This window comes from Aquila chrysaetos, chromosome 1 (genome assembly GCF_900496995.4).
Source record: "Aquila chrysaetos chrysaetos chromosome 1, bAquChr1.4, whole genome shotgun sequence".
Classification (NCBI taxonomy): Eukaryota; Metazoa; Chordata; class Aves; order Accipitriformes; family Accipitridae; genus Aquila; species Aquila chrysaetos.
This window is the reverse complement of record NC_044004.1, coordinates 14,020,795-14,044,547: the sequence shown is the minus strand read 5'-3', so window position 1 is coordinate 14,044,547 and position 23,753 is coordinate 14,020,795. Positions and strand designations below refer to the sequence as shown.

Here is a 23,753-nt window from a genome sequence, read left to right as displayed (position 1 = left end):
AAAAAAAAAATTGAAGATCATCCAGTAAGTACAAAACTGACTAGGAGTGATATACAAGAATTATCATTGTTCTTTACTGCAACAGTAACCATATAATTGCAGGCTTACTGCCGCAAAATAATTTGTATTCAGGTGCAACAACTAGTTTTCAGGGATTTTATAGTACCAATTTTCTTCAAGTTCTCTGTTCACGGGAGCAGGTATACTGAACAATCTGACCTCCTTAAATTAAATTCAAATTATGATTTCAATGTACAAACTCTTTCTTCTATTTGTCTAAGATGCTGAGACACTGGATTTAGTTCTGATTAATTTAGTTGTATAAAACAGTGACTTCCTCTGCTGAAGTAATTGAAATTACACTAGTGTAAAACAGATGGGAGCCCAGAATCATGTCTGCATTGATTGAGGGTACTTTACTAAATAATATGCAAAGTATTTCAGAAAAAAATATGCTGCTATCCTAAAAGCAACAAAACACACAATTGCAGAATATTAATATTGTTTGACAGTATAACCACCTATTTTTTTAGCTTGAGTTAATATGAGATGTTACTAAGCAGATGCTTGGTCCCTGCTCCAGCTGTCGTGGTTTGCTCAGGGGAATCTGGGAGTGAATCCCCCTATTTCAAGGAAATTCCCCGGCAGTGTAAAGCCAAACTTATGACATCCATTCTCCTGCCTCTTTGTGTAAATCTTTCCAACTCTGCTTGTAGGCTGAGACCATGAGCATTAATTTTTCAGAGTATATGGGTAAGAACAGACAAGGTAGCAGTATTTCAGGCACATGCTTCATAGCAGATTTGTCAATTCCCACTCTGAGTGTGAAACATATAGCTGATTTCTGTCTTGTAGTCCCCTACGTCTAGGTGAGCGTCTTCTGCCCATGCAGTGCCACAGCCCCTCTGCTGAGCTGTGATTACTCATGGCAGCTACAGCTGCCCCATCTGATCTACTGACCTGATGTAAGATGCATCATATTATGATACAGGAGCATGGCTGAAGTGTGAACTCCAGCTGCCAACTCTCTACCCAATAGTGACCTTGCACAGAGGAGCTTTCTCTGATTGTGGTTTTGCATATCTCCTTTTTTATGACCTGTCATGAAACCATATCATGTGGTAGTTTGAGAAGCCTAAGTACTCATGTACCAAACTCAGATCAAAATGGCTTTATTGAGCCTAAGTGTGCCTGCTCCCTGCTGTTCTTTCCAGACCAAGCACATGGTAGCTAGAAGTCTTTTGAAGTTAGTGGGAAACAGGAGAAATCTGTGATTTTCAGCAAGTCAAATTTTTCAGCCATTCCCATCTTTTGCTCTGGGAAGAGCTTCTCTGAAACTACCTATGGCTGCTCAGCCAACACAGCATTATGCAGCTTTCTGCAGCAAACCATTAGCACATTCTGCCCCAGTTTTACTCAGCGTAACTCTCTCGCTTCACTTACTTAGCTCTGCAATAGCCCGTAGGGCACTTCGTCACCCATAGCAGTTGCACTGGCTGTGTGACCTCTTAATCTGCGGATCAAACTTGATCTGTAGGTGTTCTATTTTTAGCATGTGAAATCAGAGGAAATCCAAGAAGGTAGCTTAGAAGTGGACCATAGCATATGTTGCTCCTGAAAAATGAAGTTTAGCCCTGCAGTCATAATCTATTGGTTTTTCTTCCCCTGGCTCTGAGGCAAAGTGGCTCCAAGTCACCCAGGTCAAATCTCTTTTAACCTGGTAGTTTTGAAGGCAGTTCATTGTTACCTTCTCCCAGATATAAAAAAGATACAACCCTGTGATAACAGCTAAGACATGTAGAAAAACCCTCTTTAGAAAGCCAATATTTTCACAAGTGACTTTTAAAAATAAGCATCATGTAACTCCAAAGAAGATCAACAGGCATTCATGTTGCCTACCTTTAAACATGTACAACGCAGATGCCTACATCCAAGATAGTCATCTACAGTCTCTTTAGGGGGACTTGAGAAGAGAAGCAATCCCTCTAGAGATGGTCCCCTGGACCTATTTAGACCCCTAGGTCTAATACCTTAGGTGGAGATGGATGGGCCTGACCATCCCTGCTGACTATGAAGCTGGATAGTTGTTGAGTTCTTGACACGTATATTTGGTTTGAAGCATCACCTATAGACACTGCTGAAGCAGCAATATCAGTTTGACAAGGGCACTGTCTGGGCTTTGGTAAACGGTATTCACAGAAAATTTGAAAGGGAATGTTTTAGCAATGTGAGCGTGACAGGCTTCCATACTGATATGTGTAAATAAGGCAATTCTGCACAGACTTCCACAATAATGAGTCATCACAGAATTTGTTTGTTGAGAAGCCAGAGCACCTGTTTGTCCCTATTTTAAAATGACTCCTTGGAAAAGAATTTATACCATAAACAAAAAAACCCAATTTAAACATTTCCCATTAAGACTGCACGCGTAAAGAGAGTTCGAGGGCTTTTCCTTTCTTTCCTGCAGTAGTGGAAAAGTTTCAGCCCATTGACTTCAGGCTCAGAAGAAGAGCTGACAGCCAGCAGGAGGACTTCCACTACGATTCAGCACTGTCATAGCAATGTCGGGCGTTTTTCATCATAACATCAATGTGGATGCAGCTTGTGTTTTCTGATTTTTAGTAGGAAGTAGCTTTAGTATATTCATTAAAATCCTATTGATTTTGAAACAGTGTTAAAAGATGTGCGTAGGTAAACATTACTAGAAAACATTTACTATAATTCTGCTTTAAAGCTGTATGCTAGGCAAGCTTCTACTAACAACAGAAGGTCTGTTTCAACTGTGCTGAATACCCTTGTCTTTACTGGCAGGTAAGAGAACTGAGTGCCTTCTGGAGTCACAGCAGTGCTTCAAAACCTGTTTACATTACATATTGAGGTGCTCTATATGATCCTAGTTTGCTGCATTGGTCAAACCTGTAACTCTCAGCTGAGTAAAACCCCATTCTCTCAGCAGTCTCACTAGTCAACAGTTCAATAGGGAGGCTTTTTATGTAACGGAATAGGAGTCTTCTGCAAACACCTCAGTCTTAGCCAAGTTTCATATGAAAATCAAGCTGCAAGTTCATGCAAGTGAATGAACTTCTGGACTTAGGTTCTGAGCCAAAATCCATAAACGTTGTACTTTATAATGTGATTCACTACATTGGAGTGTCCACATAATCTCGGACAGGATGTCGGGAATTGCCTCTGCAAATTCTGTTTATACTTTTGAAGAACCTGTGGAAGCTTGAACAATTCATTTCCATCCCTCCATTTCAGTTCAACCCCACCCACTACCTTTTCTTCCCCCAAAAGGCGAACTCTAATTCCCCATTGTTCCACAGCCTGGGTTCTTTCCATATAAGTGTGAACCCTTAGTTATCTTAAGGGCATCACCAACATACAGACTTTCTATAACAGCTCAAGGAGCTCAATAAAACAAAACTTCAGTACTCACCATTGTGCAACATTGATGGGCTCAAGACAAAGTATTACCATCCATGTTTTATTTAATTAGCAGAACATCTCCTGATATTAGGAAAGGTAATTAGAAAATCTGCTTGATCACAACTTATCATTATAGGTTAAAAGTACTCTATTAACTCCTCTCTGGAGTAGATTCGAGCTGAGGGACACACTTAATGGAAATAGAGTTGCAGAGAGATAAATGTGGTTTGGTTTCACTGGCTCAGTTCCTCTTGGAGGGACTGGAAAAAGATAGGGGAAGTAAAATATGCTGATGGTACGCACCTGGAGCCTTTCCTCTGTGTTTAAGAAATAAAAGTGACCACACAGTAGATCTCTCTAGGGTCCTCACCCTGATGCTGGTGGTTCATCACCAGGTCCAGAATCCAGATGACACTTTAAAGTCAGAGGTTTCAGCTGTGGGAAGTTGCCTTAGTTTCTCCAGACCATTTCTGAATTTTGAGCATGCAAGTTCCTTAAAATACAACTCAAAACCAAAGGATTTATTTTTGGTTGGCATCATGCTGTAATCTGATCTCTGAGCACTAATTTCATGTGTGTATACTATAATTTCATGTGTGTATAATAAGGGAGTGTGTATGTGTGCATGTGTGTATGTACGTAAACATACATATAAAATAATAGTGCCCACACTAAGTGAATCCAGAATACCCTTGAATTTAGACACTACAGAGCTGTGGTATCTAAACCAGAAGCTTCTATTACGTAGTCTGTATACATCCTGATGATGAAAAATTCTGGTTGGAGCCTATGGCTGCGTCACTAATAAAAATCTTGCACCAAAATAGTATTCTCAACTAATATTCTCTTGACTGTGAAGACACACTAGGAGTGTCACTCAAAAAAGTCCTGATCAATTAACAGGAAAAACCCTTCAGAGCAAAAGTCTGTTGAGGATATAGTTTTGCTCTATGTGTGTGTGTAGGGCTGTTATGAAGATGGGATTTACACCAGCTTTGGGGATAAGACACAGAACAATCTTACATTTCTGTGTTGCCAGAAATCATATTTAAAATGATAGTTCCTGGATGTGGTGCTGGTGACACTCTCCAGCTTCATTCACAGGGTAAACTACCGTGACGAAAAGCAATCCAGGCCTTACACGGGAGTTCTCTTGACTGAGATTTACTTCCTGCATTTACAAAATTATTTGACTTTTGTCAAAAAAACCCCAACATAACAAAGTTAAAGCAAAGAAATTTACTGCCAGAGACTAAATAATTGTAATGGTCTCTCATGACTTCAAAAATATTATGATGAATCTCTGTACAAATATTCTTTTTCTTTTCAACAATAATTAAGGGAGCATAATTCTGATATTTAGATGAAATATTGAGGCTTCTGAACATAGGTTATGTTTATGATGCAGTCATCAAGATGTGTGTATTGACTTGTGGGAATGAGGACAATGATTGTGCATTTTCCTAGGCAGGAGGCAGTAATTTCTGTGACTAATGAAATAGCCTGTGATTTGAGCAAGTGGAGTGTATTCCGCCCAGCTGTACCATGTAACATCTGAAAGTTATGCCACTTTTCTAGGTCCCCATTTCCTCTCATGCAGGAGTGAGGTGTTCTTTTGTTAATTTATTAATTACAATCTATTACAAAGAATCCTGCACAGCTGTGAAGCTGTGATGTGGACTTTCTGAAGGTGTCCCTAGATTGTAGTATCCAGATCTAGATTACTGAAATATCATAAAAGGCTCCTTTTTTCAAAGCCACAACTGAGTTTCCTTTCTGTAGGTGTCAAACTTTTTCTTTCACTTTGCTGTCACTTAGGTGTGCATTGTACAGAAGAGAGACACCAAGAAAATGTATGCCATGAAATATATGAATAAACAGAAGTGCATTGAGAGAGATGAAGTTCGAAATGTTTTTCGGGAGCTACAGATAATGCAAGGCCTGGAGCATCCCTTCCTAGTCAATCTATGGTAAGGAAACCTTTAAAATTCTATCAGGGATCTCTTGTTTCTCCGTATTGCTGAATCAGTTCAGGCTATAGAAGGCTGGAAAGCTGAAAGGTATGAAAAATTTTTGATGACCTCTTTTTTTAAGGTATTTAGGTTTTGCAGAGGGTTTTATGTTTCATGAATATTTCACAGGTGCCCTTTTGCATTAGAATATTTAAGCATCACATTCACCTTTTCATTTCTGGTTCGGTTTCTCTCCAGACTGTTACAGCAGCGTGTGGAAATGTGTTGTTCTGTTCAGCTTCATCATTTCTTTTTGACAATACCTGGACAAAACATCTGTTATAAGGCTGTGCAATATTAAACCCAACAATTCAATTACATTTTTTTTTAGTTGATTAAGAGAGAATTCAAAACTCAATTACTCTTAAAAAATGGCTGACATGGAACAACAGAAAAGCATCTTTTTGTCACCTGGAATTTCTCTTATCTTCCCTGTGCTAGCTACTGAATGCCTTGGTCACATACGAGTGTGAGAAAATGTTGGTCAAGTAATGACTAGCTTCGGCTACACCACCAACTTAAAATATTTGCTGGCTTTTATGTAGTGATAGTAGTAATGGGATGCAGACTTTTCCTTCCTTATCTAAAAATGACCTACACTGTTCAAAAAGAAGGAGACATAAACCATTATGATATGAAAATTGTTCAGTTCATGAATAGCTTGATTGGCTGCAGAGGGTCACAGTGCAAACAGACCTTCTGTTTTGTGTTTTAGTTATCTTACTAGAGGTCGATGCCTAACCTACAGTATTTTGCTCATCTTTTATATCACGCTTGACCTGTACAGGTGAAAAATTTCTTGTTGTCAACTTAATAGCTTTCATGAATTAAAAGCCAAATTGTGTTCTGGCTTGAGTGAACACAGCTTTAGTATAATTGCAGTCACTTATACCAACAAAGCATTTGATCCCAAAATTAATTCAAAAAGGACCTGATCATATATATATATATATATATATATATTTATGTATGTCTCAAGTGCTCTACCCTTGAGACAAATGATCATACTTGAGCTAACCTAATATCCTGTTGGAGGCTTAAAGAAAAATATATAAACATTGTGACTGTAATACAAAACTTTCCCAGTATATTTTCCAAGGTTCCAGCAACCTGTACTCTGGGGATTTCTTCACCAAAGATATGGTATCTCTGTGCTTTAGAGTCAGTGGATTTTTCTTTCATTCATTTGTCTAATCTCTTTTGAACTCACACAAACTTTTGTTCTTTATCAAGTGGTGGCAAAGATTTCCACTGTGTAACTAGACACTGTGCAGAAACAGTCATAGGTTAACGTGATCTACAAGATACTTCAGTAAACATAACAGTGCTGAAGGACTAAAGATCAACTATTTATTGTGAAACAAAAAGTATGCTAGATTCCAATTACTGAATTATAATCAGCTAATGAATATTCTTTCTTGTTTTCTTTTTTTGCCAAAGTTTAAACCTGAAATAAGTAATACCTTAAAGTGTGTTGGGTGTGATGATGGTTTTTATTGTAAATAATTAGTTTATTCTTCTCATGCTTCTGAGATACTGTCACAAGATCTCAAGTCTCATATGTTATACTGTATGGGTATATGAGAAATGTAGAAAATGAAAGAGAAGTTTAGTACTCTAGAATTAACAAAACATTTCAGGCAAAAAGTTCTATATTCAATGTCTAGCAATAGTTATAGTTGACCAGTCTATATCTAGGTTGCTTATTAGGTAGAATGTCAAGATTTTTCTTTGAAGGAAAGGCACAGAGGGGGCCTGCCCACCCATCAGATCACATAATAAATGACAGGTCACGTCCCATGGATGGGGCCTGAAATTTATCACTTGCATTAAAGCTTGCGACTCATCTCAGCAGCCAACAGCCCTGTCTCCCTGTCACCAAGCTTAGTTTTCAGGTCTATGGTATGAGACAGAAGAACATGCAATAGTCTGAAGACTTACATCCAGATCTAAAATCAGTGCCCACATTCAGGGATAGTCCTGTGAAGATACACAATTTGCTTGTGCAACTGTTCAGCCCCTGCTGCCTTAGCATCTCAGTGCTTTGAAGCCTGAAACGCCCATATAGACCACATACTTTGGTTCTCCTTAGGGCCAAACCATGAACATGTGAAGGTAAAGCTAAGCTAGTAGGTGAAACAGTATCCAGGAACATTCCCGGGTGCTGCCTGATGCAGCTGGACTGCCCTTGGCATGTGCCCGACCCGTGTGAGCTAGCCCCGTCTCAAACAGCTCCTGGGGTAGTTCCAGAGTCAGTGTCCCACGGATCAATGTGGTGTGCCCAGCACCCTTCAGCAGCAAGGACTTCCTAGCAGAGGCACAAGCTGCTCCCTGCCAGCTGGCCTGAGTGCTTGGAAATGCTCCCCAGCATGTTCATCTACTATGATAAGCAGAGTAGTTAAATGAGAATAGGAGAAACTACTGTAGGGACGTCCATCCTTCCCGTTGAAGGTGGGCAACTGTGTAGTCAAACCCCAGATATATGAGACTCTTCCGAGATTCATGGACTCGGACATACACAATTAGAACTGTAGAACATTTTCCAAAAATAATTTCATTGACAGTTAGTGTTTTCACCTGGAGTGTTCACCTCAAACGTTATACGTTCAAATGTGTAGTGATTCAAAGCCCTGACTCCAGAGTGAGCTACTGAACTACTGGAGAACCTATATTTCACCCTGGGCTAGCACAGCAAAGGGAAGTCTTGAAACCAAGCCTCCCCAAAATTAATCTAGCCTACCCCAAATAACTCATTCTTTGAACCAGGCCCATAATACGTTTCTATAATTAACCTTGTACAATCCTAAATGAATTTAAAATAGCTTCTGACATATTTCTGGAGTGCCTACACTTGCAGATGGCAGTAGCGTGTTCCAGACCTCTAAATGCTCTATCTTAACTATGCCTGAATTTCAAGATGTTCTACACATTGTCTTCAAATAATGACTTATGTTATTGAAATACAACGAAACACAAAAATCACAAGTGACCCATGAATAATGGTCACATCTGTTCTGTTAACACTAAGCCATATGAAGCTTTTAAACATATTAAGTATATTTTATTTATTTAATAATTGAAACTACATTTTATTTGTTTATTTACTACCATGAAAAAAGGAACACTGCAAGTACAAATGGAATATTCTTTAAACATATTTTATGTGTTCCCAGCAATAATCTCTTAAAATAACAGCATTTTCATTGATTTTTGGTGAATTAGCAGCCTGTTTAATGTATTTTTACTTACAGTTTAGGTGCAATAATAATTTGCATCAAATACATTTACATTGTAGCTATAACTTACATTAGATGATTAGCAGAAATCCATGAGATTTCCTCTTACGAGTCAATTCATGGCATACTAATGGAAGGAAACAATTGAAGCTGCATTTCTTCTATAGTAATTGCAGCTAGATTTGTGTTTCATTTTTTGGAGTTAGATTTTTTTCTGTTCATTTTGTTAATTGCATTGTAAATGTACAAATGGGCTGTAACAGGAGCTACTAACTCTATCTTGTTTCACAACTGGAATATTAATTTAGCAAGGAATAGTTATATCATGGTGTATGGGCAATAACACAGCTGCAGCTTGTGTAAATGTTAAGTTTCTTTTGACTGGGCTGTTTTGGACTAGTCTGTCTTTCTAGGCTCTATCACACTCTCTGAGGGTTCATATCAGTTTTCAGAAATCCTGCCTAAGGTAAGATTTTGGTGACTAAAACTCAGAAACCTCATCAGCCTACTAAATTTAATTGGCATCTCCCTACTTAGCCAGGGTATCCAATTTTGATTTCCCAAGGATATTCAGAAGTAATTCTGAAGAAGTTATTCTGAGAGGGTACGTACCCATCTGCCATCAAGAGCTCTGCTGCAGTCCCCACACCAGTAGACAGGCACTGATGCTCTGTTCACTTAACTAAAAAACCTGTAATCCTTCTAAAGAAAGTCAGAAATTCAGTTATAGGCAGGACTCAGACTAAGATGAATAGTGGTGAACAGCTTTTCCAAAATAGTGCCTTTTACATTCGATTGTCATTGGATAAAAACTGAAAACTGACTTTGGATGAGGAACTGTAGTAAAGTGTGTTTGCACAAAACACTTTGTGGGCTTGTAGTTAAACAGTCATGTAGTCTGTGAAAAATTGGGGATCTGGCTGCCCACACTAAGGGGAGCCTAGAGCTCATGTCTCCTGCTTTCTAGATGAGCTGACTACTTGTCTGCTCTACAAAATGCCATGATGGTGCCAACAGCTTTTTTGATAAAAATGAATCTATCTTATTTGCCCCTTGTAATCTCAGTCAAAAGTAATTAGCCAGCTGGACCAGTCTGGATGACACTTCAGAAGTCTTCAGAAAAACCTACATTTCTCCACTGATTTGAAAGGGAAATTAGGCACTTATTTTAGTTGCACTGTCCTTCCCCTTGATTCCTCCCTCCCCTAATCCCCAGTTATAAGAAGCAAGACATAAGCTTACGTAGGTAGCCTGGACCCGTTCTGCTGGTTTTTGTCTGGAAGGGATATACATGATGATAAAATTAGGGAATTTTATTATCAAAATACTTGCATTTTCTTCAAAGTATCATTTTCTGTAAGAACTTCAGTGTCATCAAAATCTATTTTTTCGCTTTTGGATTAATTGAAATGAAATCTTATCTCTTTTAATTCAAAATGTCAAGTCCTAAATCCATACTGAAAAGCATATTTGGAGGAAATTCCACTCATGACAACCTTTTCATGAGTTTGTGGGGCTGTCCCTGACCAGAACTGCTGATTTTCAAATGATAATCATCCGGACCTTCAAGTTATACAATAAAATTAATATAGTGGTAAATCTCCCAACAGTTCCTTGAACTAAAAGGAATACTAACTAAGCACATTAATCTTTTTTTGAGGAATTACATCATCAAAGAGAAAAGCTGGCAACTCAAGAAACAAACATGAAGACTGGAAAGCCCTTTAGTTATACATGATAACAGCACAAAGAAGTAATAAGATATCGGAAAGCAATCTGTCATCAGTTAAATTCTTGTGGAGAGAAAAAGAAGAGGAAAGAAAGTAAACCTTCTGTAGTGGGTAATTCTGCTGGCATCCATCAGTAACCCCAACATACACAAGAATACGGAACAGCTAATATGAAACAAGGGTAGCATCTCAACTCCAAAAGGTCTATATTAAAAAGCTTTTTGAGGTTCATGTATCTTCTCTGAGCTTTATTAAACTTAGTTTCACAATCTAACTTATAAATCATATTATTTGAAGTATGGACTGTCTTTCATAACATCTGACACAGAAAAGAATCATTCTTCTGTAAATGTTCATAATAGCTTGGAGGATAATAACGTTTTTCAGGAAGGGCTTGGGGTTGATTTACAACCTTCATTTTAGAAATGAAATTGAATAAATGCTTAAAGATATGTGAGCCTTGTAGCCAGTTTTATCACCGTTAGAGGCATTTCTGATAATAGAGATTCCTTCTTAAAATGAAAAGCAGTCCTGTTTTTTATCAGACCTTTTGTATGTTGTGTGTATTTCAGGCATAGATGAATGAGCTGTAGAAATGTCAGCTCCTAACATGATCCCGCCTTGAGACTACAACACTCCCCTTTAAGATCCAGCATTTTATCCTCGTTTATCCTTCCCCAAATACCTGGGTGTCCCCTGGGCAAGATGAGTAGTGTTCCTGAAAGGATCCGTATTTTATATATCTTTCTCACAACATACGTTAGGACTGAGCCAAGAGCCAGGTTACTCCCTATGTACCAATGTGGCTAGACTTGTCATTACATGACTTGTCTTCAAACATGAGTAGCCTCACTGGCTGCTCCGAAAATAATACAGCTTACCACAAAAGGCAGAAGTTTTCTGCAAAAAAATCATGTATCTAAATGGTTTCTCTGCTGATGTGGAACAAAAAAATCTGAAAAATATTTTGGACCATTCCTCAAAACTTTTGGAACATTGAAGTCATCTTATTTTTAATAGTCTTGCTTAAAGCTGTTATATCCTTTTTAAATTGTTGGAACAATTTCAAAGGCAGCAGAGGAAGAAAGATGAAGATTTACTTTTGTCAGCTTATAGGTCATTTTCCTAGTATAGACAGAACAATATGTTTGATACATTTAACAACCCACAAAGAAGTGTTAGCTGCATTCTTAGAGTGGCTCTATATTCTGAGGTATTTTTCTTTCTACTCACCTCTGGAGTCTTCACCTACTCAGCCTATGGAAACTGTATGTATTTCATAAGACAGATCTACAAAAGTACATTACTGCTACCAGCTAGAGTAAGACTAAGTTTCAATTCCAGTGAAAAATGGACCAAGTGAAGAACACACATTGTAGCAAAAATGTTCATTCATTTCTGAATTCACCTAATACCCCAATCCGTCTTTAAAAGAAAGAGGAGATATAAAAGAGAAAAAAGAATGCTGGAGAGAAGAAATTATTTGTTCAGTCTCAAGTGTTGGATAGGTTGTTTAATGTACACACACATAACTGGAAATTACCGCTTCCCTGTGAAGGTGCCCTTTCTAGAATAAGCTGGGAGGAATGTCACCTTGGACTGCCCCATAGCACAGCTCTGCTCCTCAGACTGGCGTCAGAAATATGCATAAACCTACAAACTTAAGGAAGCAAGAGTAGCTGGCCAAGTGTTTGACTGCTGGGTGGAGCTGAAAATAACCAATCAAGGAGCATCAATTACCCATCAGAGACCCCAAGCACCAAGAGGAGGTGGTTTAGGTCAGTCTTAGGTGAGCTTGCTCAGCGGCTGCGGTGTTTGGCTGTTACTTGCCTTGGCATAATAGACCTAATCAGAAGTGAAAATATTTTATGGAGGATAGAAAATTTCTTTTCTGATATCTAATATGGCCAGCTTTCCGAGCTTCATGAGACTCCATACTAAAGGCTATGACTGAAGTCCCTGATCTAACAGAAAAATGACATTATATTTTTGGAAGGGAGCAGGGGCTTGTCTTCTGTTAGAACACAGGTTGGGTGTTTGCAGCTAGCCTGACTGCCTCTTCAGCAGCAAGGAGTCCTGCTGAAAAGGGAAATCAAGCTATAGTGATGTCTATCTTAATAGTATGTGATGGATCCCCAAAAGGTCATGAAACAACAGATCCTGACAAACATTCAGGTTTCCTGGCGAGTAATGAAGGTGTTCAATGCTCTTGGCTTTCTTTGGTTATACCCAGCTGCTCTAAGCCTGGTTTATGGGAAGAAAGACTATGATGTTGCCCTCTTTGGCTATGTCTATGCTAGTAATTTAAAACTGGGTATTCTTCCTGGGCTCTTGAACCCAATATTCCATACTGCTAAATATTTTTAGACCCACTCCTAGCCTAGTTGTGGGCTGGGGCATGAGCACCAACCCAGAGAAGGCCCCGGTGCAGCCAGATTGCTCCCAGTGGGCAGCTAGCATGCCATCACCGTGGGTTTGAAGCTGACAGTTTAATAGTCCAGGCACAGACTTTTCTGTGCCATTTGGTCTCAGTGCTGTAGAACAGCCACTGACATGTTTATTGATACAACATACGTTTCTTACTTCTTTGAGAATTTAGCTGAGGTCGTGAACCCCAGGCTATGTAATCCTAGGCCACTCTAGATATCTGATGGGCTCTAAGATTCCTTTCCAGGCAAGAAGAGATTGTAAATCAAGGGAGATATATATATATATATGTAGTGTCTTGCACAGAGCTTAGATGGGTGAACTCTTTTTGCAATAGAGGGAGCAAAGGGTGAGTACTTTCCTCAAATAGCTAGATCATTTCATCACTGCATTAATGTAAATCTGGAATAGGTAAAGATACAGAAGTTTTATATCTAAGATTAAAAAAAAAAAGTCTTTTCTCCAGAGCCTTAGAAGAGATAATGATGGAGGAAAAAGGGCAGGAAAAGGTGATGAAGCAGCAGGAAGGGTAGGATAATTGGAAGAAGAGAATACATGAAAGATTTGTCTTGAGTAGTAAATATTCAGGATATTATTTCTGGCTGTGGAAATTACATTGGACTCAACATTGCCAGTTGGTAACCTCTGGATGCCTGTGCTAAATGAATGTTAGCTGTAATATCTTCACTGACTGATGAGTGCATGATCCAACAGTTACTTATTTTTATGCTGATTTTAATACCCTAAGATACTAATTGCCAGTATTGGGACACTGTCTCAAGTCTGCCTGTATTGAATTTTGTTCTGGTGACTAATAGTTTCCTGTGAGAAATTGCTGTCACCTTGGAATATGTATCTTTGGACTTAACTTTAATACATTCCTCATAAAAGCAGGAATTGGCCTTTGGCATAATTTAAGTTTTGATCCTTTTTGCATTAAAATATGCTGCAACAGATATTTTACCTCATGTGTGTCTCACTGCATCCTGGGACCTTCTTAGGAGCTTGTCTTCTGCATCATTCTTACTGAGACAGAGACTTTATTTGCTGACCCATAATAAACTTTTCTCACAGAAAGCTTTCACTGCAAGAGGAATTTTATTATAATCACTGGTAAATATCAATCTACTGGGAAAAAGAATCCCTTTTGTTTTAAAAATGTTCGGTTTCAGTCAAGTTCTTATGAATTCATGATTATTGCCTCATTCTGCCTTCATGGGGGGATAGCTGCTATCCAAAGCAGACCCTCCTGAGCTTGGGGTTAGCCTTGGCCATGTCTCAGGTCTGTGGTGTAGATATAGTCACAATATTCCTCTGGACATTTGTGGCAGGGATAAGTATTGTTACTTTTTGGACAGAAGTAGAGCTCCAGGGGTAGCTGTGGCAGGGGTATTCTCAGGAGAGCTTGCAGGGGAGCAGGGTTTCTATGCTCTCAGCCTAATGAGATGGGAAAGAAAGAAGAAAAGCCCTTAGACATTGCTTCAGACTCCTCAATTGCCTATTTAGGCAAGCAGTGCTTTTTTTTTCTTTTTTTTTCATTCTCTGCTTTAAAGGTTATGAATGCCAAACATGATAGCTAGAGTGCATAATTAGACTGATAACCAAGGTCCTGTAGGTAAAGTGGTTCTCATAATCAGTGGCAGAGTAATGAGTTCATCATGCAAATCTGTTTTCAGGCAGGCAGGATCGGTTCTTACCTATGCTATGGAAACTGGGACTGGAATTAGCCTGTACTAAAAGCTCTGCTAAAGGTGGACTACACAAGATGCAGCTCAGTGCTGCATTAACAAAGCCCAACAACTTTGGGACAGCCATCATATTGCAAAACTGTCTTGGATGCACTTGTAAAATCATCCATAGACGTCCAGGGAGTGAATGCAAAGAAGGTGATCATCACAGAATAAAAATAAGTGCTTAACACTTTCATTGCAAAACTTTGATATTGAACAGATCTTACAAATCTACACCTAGTCCAAAAATGTTGTTCTTGGAGACTATTGGTGGTGTAATGTGGCAAGGAATTATTCCTAGTTTACTTTAGAATATATTTAAGGTTTTAGTGATGATACTTTTAGTTCAAGCCAGATAAAACACGTAGGTGAATTTCTTTTTACTTATAACAGGTTGCAGTAAAAGTCAGGGCACAAATACTAAAAACAAAACAAAAAACCACCATGGAACTAGCAAGTATTGATAATTGAAGCAATTATCACTAGCAAGTGATATCACTAGCAAGTGATAATTGAAGTAATATCTGTGTGCTTCAGGTAATATGTTAGCTCTCTGAGTCAGATCTTTCCTTTTTACTTCTGCTAGAATGCCAAGTCTATTTTTCATGTTGCCAAATATTAAAAGTTGGGCACTTTTTTTGCCAAATGTCCAAAAGGACAGAAGAGAAGCCAAAAGGCTGACTATATAGGTACAAGAGGTGTAAATAAATAAATAATAATAAAAATCCTGAGCGGAAGGCAATTTAAATTTTGCATTGTCAGAATTGTATCAAATAGAGTGGATTTAAAATGGCAAATAGTGGGACTGAACCAAAGCAGGAAGTTCTGTAATGCATTATTGTTCTAATATTGCCTGCTTGGGGGAATCTTTGCCTTGGTTCATTAAAATTTATCAAAGCTTTTATTATTTTAAAAGTCAACTACAGATTTTTACAGCATAAGTGTGCTCTTAATTTCATTTTATTGAACTAAAAAGATAGTTATTGTACTTGTAATGTGCAGTGAGAAGCTGATACTAACACTTCAGAAAATGATTAATGGTATCCTGTTTCTAAATTAATGACAGCTTTGCAGTGTAAAGTTCTCATTAGAAGAGACTAACTCTCATGTTTCATAAGTACATGCCACAAAAAGGAGGATTTAAGGTTCCTTTTCTACTGAGGTTGTACTTCTTACAAACTACATCCTGACTGAGGAAAGGTCATGGGCTATGAAGATGACTATTTAAATTCCTCTGCAAAAGAGTTGTGGCCAGGAGGAAAATGACTTCTGCCTGACAAATTCTCTCTAACTACCTAAACTAGAATTTATCTAGGGAGCGGAGGGTAAATTCTGTCTTGCAAAAAGCCGAGGTGGTGGGATTAAGTCTTGTTGGCAAACAAATAAGAAAAATAAAACTAACAGAAATAACTGTCCTGGTTTCAGCTGGGATAGAGTTAATTGTCTTCCTAGTAGCTGGTACAGTGCTATGTTTTGAGTTCAGTATGAGAAGAATGTTGATAACACGGATGTTTTCAGTTGCTAAGTCATGCTTAGTCTAAAGTCAAGGATTTTTCAGTTTCTCATGCCCAGCCAGCAAGGAGGCTGGAGGGGCACAAGAAGTCAGGAGGGGACACAGCCAGGGCAGCTGACCCAAACTGGCCAAAGGGGTATTCCAGACCATGTGACATCATGCCCAGTATATAAACTGGGGGGAGTGGGGGGATCACTGCTCAGGCACTAACTGGGCATCAATTGGTGGATGGTGAACAATTGCACTGTGCATAATTTGTATATTCCAATACTTTTATTATTACTGTTGTCATTTTATTAATGTTATCATTATTAGTTTCTTATTTTCTGTTCTATTAAACCGTTCTTATCTCAACCCACGAGTTTTACTTCTTTTCCCGATTTTCTCCCCCATCCCACTGGGTGGGGGGGGGAGTGAGTGAGTAGCTGCGTGGTTCTTAGTTGCTGGCTGGGGTTAAACCACGACAATAACTCTTCTTCTTTACCATAGCTTTCACAGGCTCACCAGCAGATGGGTTGGGAGAAGGAGGAGACAAAATAAGGATGCAAACAGAAGTGATAATAAGCCTGGTGAGGGATGTGAACTTTGGGATAAAAAGAGAAGGCACTTTTCACCTTCACTGGGTACAAAATCTAACCTAATCAGAAAATGTAACCAATATTGGTGTGTAAGTCAGATTCTTCAAGGTCTGAGCTTCCTTTACTGATATTTGAAAATAAAGAAAGCAGAAGAGGAGGTCAGGTTTTGCTTCTTAGGTCTCTCCAAAGAAGAGGAGAGACAAGCTATAGACCTCTCTGCATGCTGTTCTTTCTGTGGGAGCTGAAAACTGCAACCATTTTTTAAAAATAACCAAAATATTTTGTTCACCTTGAACTAGAACACTTGAAATACTCCCTTGAGGAAAATATCCTTTATTTGAAGATAATATTCAAAACCAAAATATTCCTACCTAGAGAAAATAATTTGATAAATGGTAAATAAACAAATGATACGATAAAAATGGAACAGCATATTCTAAGCTATATGCATTTAAAAGAAATTTTAGGAGTTAAGCTTCATAAGGCACTAGAAAAATATAGAGATATAATTTACAAGTTAAGCTATTAACATCCAAGAGGGATAAAATATGTTATGCTGGTCTCAAGTATTATCCTTGTTATTATTGTTCATCACTTAGTAAATGGTGACATCTGTAGTTTTGACAGTACAGTACTTCATTCCTTAGAGAAGGGAAAGCTCTATATAAATGACAGGTAGGACAATTTTCACTTCTTGAAACAGCTTTACTGGATGATGCAGGGTTTATACGTGAACACCTGCGTATTTTTACTAGATCTGGGAAGTCTGGTATAGCACCGTCTTCCATTTGTCTTCAACCATGGTCTAGCTGCCTGCATCTAGTTTTTAGCGAAGTATGGGTTTAGCCAAGCTACCTACAGCTGTACTATCATTATTCTAAAAGCCTCATGGCATATGTTGTCTAACAAGGCTCCTATGAAATAATAAGGACAAAAGTCTGATTCTGATCCATATTTGGGATCACTAAGTTACAGAATGACACCAATGAATCACAGGGTTTTCTAGCATTTGTTCAAGTGGAAACAAAAATTTTAGCTGTACTGAAAAACTGGCACTAGTCATTAGGATATAAAAATGTAGCAAGATTGATAAGGCGGGCTTTTAAAAAGTAGTGAAACATTGAAAATTACATTGTAAGCATCTAGAATCACAGAGAGCAGCATGTCTTTGGGACTAGCTCTGCGGTGGCCACCTCACACACATGTGCTGTCGAGAAATGAACAGCTCTTCCTTCACATCCCAAGTAAAAAGATCTAAGGTGAGCATTTTGCCAGAGAAGCTCTGTGAGCAACAGCCACCTCAGCAGCCTGGGACAGCTGGACAGCACAACATGATTCACTCAGAGTAACAGCAGGGAAAAATACTATTTTTACAACGCTTTGACCCAGTTCAATGCTGAAGAAGAAATTGAACTTTTCTGCTGGCACTTCTCTGCCATTAAGCTTATATTTCATTTTCCTCTGAGCCCTTAAACAACTCTATACTGCATCTGTCTCTGTTCCTAATCAATCATGTTAGGCCTTTTTCTGCTCAGTGAGGTCTATTACTCACTTGTGACATAGAGAGAAATGCTTTCTCAGATGCAGTCTCCTGGGTTTCCTCTCCCGTTCCTCTCAGTCCCACTCTTCTTTGGAGTCGGCTGGCTGGCAGCCCATTTTGTTGTATGAAGGCTGTTGATGTCTGGTGAACTCTTTAAAATGGTTTATTTTATTTCCTGAAATGTGGCTGGATAAACGAAGTATTTTTAATGTCTCTCTTTTTTCCTTTTTTTTTTTTCTTTCTGTAAATAATTCAAGAGTATCTTATGACCTTTTTAGTAGTGTTTTGATACGCCAGCTTCAGGATGCCCCATCAATAAATGTTGAGTTGCCTCTGGTTCCTTCTTTTGCTGTCTATTTAGTACAACCAATGCCACATGCCCATCAACTGCATAACTAGTGGCAATGGCTGATACTCCAATTCACGTGAAAAAATACCTTTAATTAGTGTTATCACAACCTTTGGTAAATATAGCCTGCTTTAATTACATCCTATATTCATTATTCTGTAACTGTTCTAATGAACAGTTTCATTTCACACTCTAGAAAGTCTTTTTTTGTTTGCTTTTATCTCTCTTACTCAGGAGACATCTGAAAACTTAGCATGTCACCAAGACTCTTGCGCTCTCCTGAGTTGTCTGTGCTCTTTCCCAGTGACAAGAGAAAAATGGGACCCTCCAAATTGTTCTCCAGCCTCTGTTCAAGCAGGGAACCCTGGCTGAACTACGCCTTCTACATCCTAGCAGGCACAACTTGTTTATAAGCTATAGGACACAAGAAACTAAGGGTGCTGTCAGCAGCTTCAGAGTAATGGAGCTGTCAGACGCAATCGGGTTGGGGAGCAGCACTGTGCACAGTGTTTTCCAGCCCTGTGCACAGAACAGGGCAGCAGTCACGGCCGAGGCTCCCAGCCAGGCCGACAGCGCGGGGCAGCTGGCACCGGGGCTCCATCGCTGCCACAGTCAGACAGTTTGGTGGTACATCAGCAGAAATCGATAAGCTCCCCGCTTAAATGCTTTTTCCCCCTGTTTCATCAGTCGTGTGTGAAGCGATTCAGTTTAACCTTGGGAAGATGCTTTGTTTTATTCATTCATAACTCCCAGAAGTGGAGGATGTATAGTTATAGTGAAATTAAATGACAGTGTCCAACAAGCACCTCCTTCCCTGAGACGTGGTGGGTTTTTTGCATTCTAGAATCAGTGGTAAAGACAAAATCTTATAACTAGCCATTGATTAACCTGGGAAAAAAAGTATTACTCTTAATCTCCTGTCCTACTTACTTGGAGAACTTGATTAAATAATAAAAAGAAAAGTTGCAGTTAAGCTTACAGGACTTTCACCCAAGCTATCCTCTACTCTCTTCCACATTCTCCATGAAAACTGAATTTTTAACATGAAGCTGTAGCACAGGCATAAAAGCATCATGTGTACCATCATGTCTGCAGAGCCTTCTTCTAAGGACAAATCTAGAAAAGTAAAGTGTGGTGGTTCCTACCTCTTCAAACACTGAGTCTTTGGGGAAAAATCAGATCTGGAAATAAAGTACAGAGATATCACAGTACACAGACGAACGAAAAAAAGCAGGTGACAAAGTAGTGTTTAATGAGGAGAGATCCTTCTTTCTCAACTATTTCTTTAACATCCTCTCACCACCACCTTGACACTTCCTCCCTCTACCAGTGCCCACACCCTGACGTCTCCTCTCAAGGCAACCTGACAGGCTCTTGCTTCTAACCCAGGTTGGTTCTTGCTCTTATGGAGAAACTGCACGGACTAAATGAGAGAGCAGTCAAAAATGGCCTTTTCTGCTTTAAATTTATCCCTCAAAATATGTCATTGGGGGTGGGAGGGAGGAGGGAGGGACTCTTTTCTATCCATCTTGTACTTCTGACTTATTTATCTTTATATATATTTAAATTTTTATAGAAATACAATTTTTTTTTGAGCAGCAATCCTTCAACTATGCATTTGCAAAGCACGTTGTGGGTGCTGCCATAATGTTACAGATAACTGCCCAATACTTCTGCTGTACAGAAGATGCATGGGACATTAATTAGGTTTCATTGTTTCTTTGCCTTTAATTTAATGTAGGTTTCCATGACAGCAAAGAGAGACAAATCAGTCAAAGCCAATAGTTAAAACTGACAATTTGCATTCTGGTCTCTGGCCTCAAAAATGTGATGTACATTTAAATAATTAGATTGTCTGAGTGTTTGGTCACATGTTATTCTGCTGTCTCTTCATTTACAGCAGTCTTCTGTAAAAATGTAAACTATTATGGGATGCTGATCTGCGATTCTGACTCTTTGCTATTTATAGAGTATAGTCTATTCAAATCCAATAGGTTTTTTTATCCTAACTAATGCAGTAATATTAGTAAGAAAATCAGGGTAGGAGCTGTTATGCTGTAGCCTAACTACATATTTATATGAAAGTTGTATATAGAGATGGCTGAAAGTAGTTTTAACAGAAAATTTAACAGAAAATTATGTATTGACTAAAATCTAATTTTTCTCTTTCCCCTAAATCTCTTACTTCTACTAGAAAAAGTTCTGAATATCCAGAAACATCTTGATTCTTTAATGTTGCCCTTGATTCTCCTGCAAATTGTAGTCTGATGCATTTGCTCACTGTTTAATTCAAGAGGCAAAGATGAGAGGAGCTTAGGCACACCCAACAATCTAGTTTACATACATTTACATATTTTTTTTAGAGGAAGCTTGTTTCTTACTGTAAGAAGTGTTTAGGAAAACAACTTCTTTAAACATATGATTTATATTACTGTTCTCAATCATTAATGTTAGCCTGTAGCACAGATATTTAAGATAGTTTTAGGCTTCCCCATGTAGAACTATAAAGAGGGAAAATATGAAGTCATTGTAAATTTTCCTAAATGCTAGCAGAGGAGAAATTTAGTTTTAATGCTCTCTTCCTGTCAAATGGATCTGATTTAGGTCTACAAAATATGGCAATCTTCTCCCAAACGGTCAGCTGACTTTGTATGAACAGTGTCTCCCACTTTAAAATGCTATTTCTGTTTTGTGTGATGGAAAGCACTGACATATTTTGTTGAAACACACACATGCAGAATACCTCCTCCTATTTTCAGCTGTCTTTCTGGAGCATTAGGGTCTTTGAGTATATCCCCTAAAATAGCTCCAAAAGTAATTAAACACGAGGTGTTGCATCTGTGTCTCATTGGCACAAGCCAGAGAGGTTGCTGCTTTTTCTAAGAGAACTTTGAAGCAGCAGAACCTTCAAAATACAAACGTAGGGGTCAGACAGATGCGGGCCAGTTGTCACGTTTTATGATAAGCTGGCCAAAAGTGCCCAATTCAACTATTCAGCATGTTCAGTTGTAAAATACTTAGCAGGAGCTGGGGAGAGCTGACAGTCTCTGACTTGATAAGACCCCATTCTTGGTGGTATGCAGAAGATGGTCAGATAAGGAAAGTTGTGTGCTCCACCCCCTCCCCAAACACCCCCAGCCTCACCCTGAGTCCTTCTAGGGGTAGTCTTATGGATGTCTGTGAAGGCTCAAGCAAATGACTGCAGTATATGTTACAGACAGCAAGCCTAGATACCCACCCTGGTCCTTCAAACTGGTAATGTCCTATGCATAAGAAATGGGATTTTGTTCCTGATGCCCCTTTCAGCATATAGGAGAGATCACATCACAAATGGTAGAAAACTCTGCACAATTTAGAAAACAAAACCACTAAACAGCACAAGGATGTATACTCTGGAGGGGATTTGAGTGGTGGAAGGAGCACTTGCTTGTTTCCTTTGGGGTTTTTAGGCAACCAAACACTGGAAACAACTGCAGTGGAAGAGAAGACAAGCGCATATCCAGGACTCTTGAGACAAGTGGTCTCAGTGACATGTTTAATTGGGATGCACATTAAAAACTTCCATTGAATAAGTAATAGTGGCTGGAGTAAGTGGTTGCTGTTATTACTTGCATTTAAGGAAAAATACCAGGCAAAAACTGATTTATTTAAATTCTGCCTTTGGCAATTAAAAGGTCCACTTTGTACAAGAAAGTTTGCTTTGGCAAACCTGTTACTTCTGTTAACATTTTAGGAAAGCAAAGCATTGGCTGCTGAAGAAAACAAGGCACTTGTAAAGCCTGAGGATGGATGTACGGATGAGGTAGCTATGTGAAAAAGAAAACTCTGAAAGTGGGTTTGATGTGTAAAGATGTAATGAGAGTAAAAAGAATCACAAATGAAAGCCCAAACTGAACCTCCTGATACAGGATGTATCGCAGAACTAGGTCATTACAGAAATGGATGGGTTGAATAGGAGTCTGATTACAGTGGTGACAGCCTGCATTAAAAGAGAAGGAACTACAGGAGAGTGTTAGAGACTGGTTCATTATTTGTGGGGATACTCAAAACCCTCCCCTTTGGTTCAGTTTATTTTAGAGTAATTCTGCCTCTCCCTCTATATACTGCTGACATAATCTGAGTACAAGACAAATTAAAGGCACAACTATAATGCCTTGCTTAGACACTGAAATCAAGGGCCTATCGTAACAAATGGAAATAGAAAAGCTCTTCCAGAGGACACTCTGATGTCCAAAGGACCACCAATATGTTGCACAAAAAGTTGTTACAGACTTGCATGTGCAAAGCTTTACTAGCAGGGTCCATAACTAATGCCATACATTGACTTCAAATTTACTAAAGAGAGTGGGGGCATGAGGGGTGGGAGCATGGAAAGGAAAAGGAGAGGAAAAATAGAGAGGCGGGGAAAAAACTCAGTAGTGGCCAGCTAGGAGAAGTCGTAGGACCCCAAATGAGCACCTTTACCAGTGCAGAGGTGTTTCCCAACACTGTTCTGTGGGAGTTTTATAGCTTTCATCAATCAGGACTCCCTCAAACTCCCTGTCAGTTGTTCTTGCTTATGATGGCATGAGCACCCATTGCAGCACATTTCTTCAGACACATGTGTTGTATCATGACTGGCTGCTAAACTTTGTACATCCATATTGTTAGTTAATATTTTGGGGTATGTAAATGATTATGTACTATGATGTTTTCTACGTGGCTGTAAAGTTACAACTAGAAGCTGCAAGGGGAATGTGAAGAGTATGGGGTTACAGACTGAAAACTATAAGGCCAATCCACAAACACAATGTTGAAGAATCTGGCAATGCAGCTCCATGAAGACAAAGGCACTTGGGATGCTTTTCCTTGGGCTGAAGGCACTGCCACAGTGTCTCTGGAGTGTGGAAGTGAAAGGTTACAAGTGAATAGTGGGCAATGTAATTGGAAATGAAAGGTCCTTCTTCAGTGTTACAGTAGTTAAAGCACTTAAGGCACCATGCAACAAATATTATTTTGGAATTGGTACCCAAGGACCAGGTTCAGAGCAGTGAAAAGCTTCAACCCTCATTAAGCAGTAAGCACCCTACAGTTCATACCATAGATAACTATATCTTTGTTCTTTCAGATAGCCACTACTGATTTAAATGCCATTGTGTTCAGAAAAGTCTCCTGCTAATTGCTAGTCTTAAATATCCCCATTATACTGCTTCCAAACACTATGTGTAAA

General features: G+C 38.9%; 1 protein-coding gene across 7 annotated transcripts in view; it reads left to right on the top strand.

The window, feature by feature from the left end:
• The window catches only part of STK32B (serine/threonine kinase 32B), a 183,051-nt gene that overhangs the window by 32,576 nt on the left and 126,722 nt on the right, over positions 1–23,753 (top strand). For all 7 annotated transcript variants that reach the window (XR_003925229.1, XR_003925214.1, XR_003925218.1 and 4 more), the window contains one exon: positions 5,248–5,399. Coding sequence is in view for 3 of the 7 variants with exons in the window: in XM_030026967.1 (XP_029882827.1) it covers positions 5,248–5,399 (152 nt within the window). In the remaining 4 variants the exon portion in view is untranslated. The remainder of the gene's footprint in view (positions 1–5,247; positions 5,400–23,753) is intronic.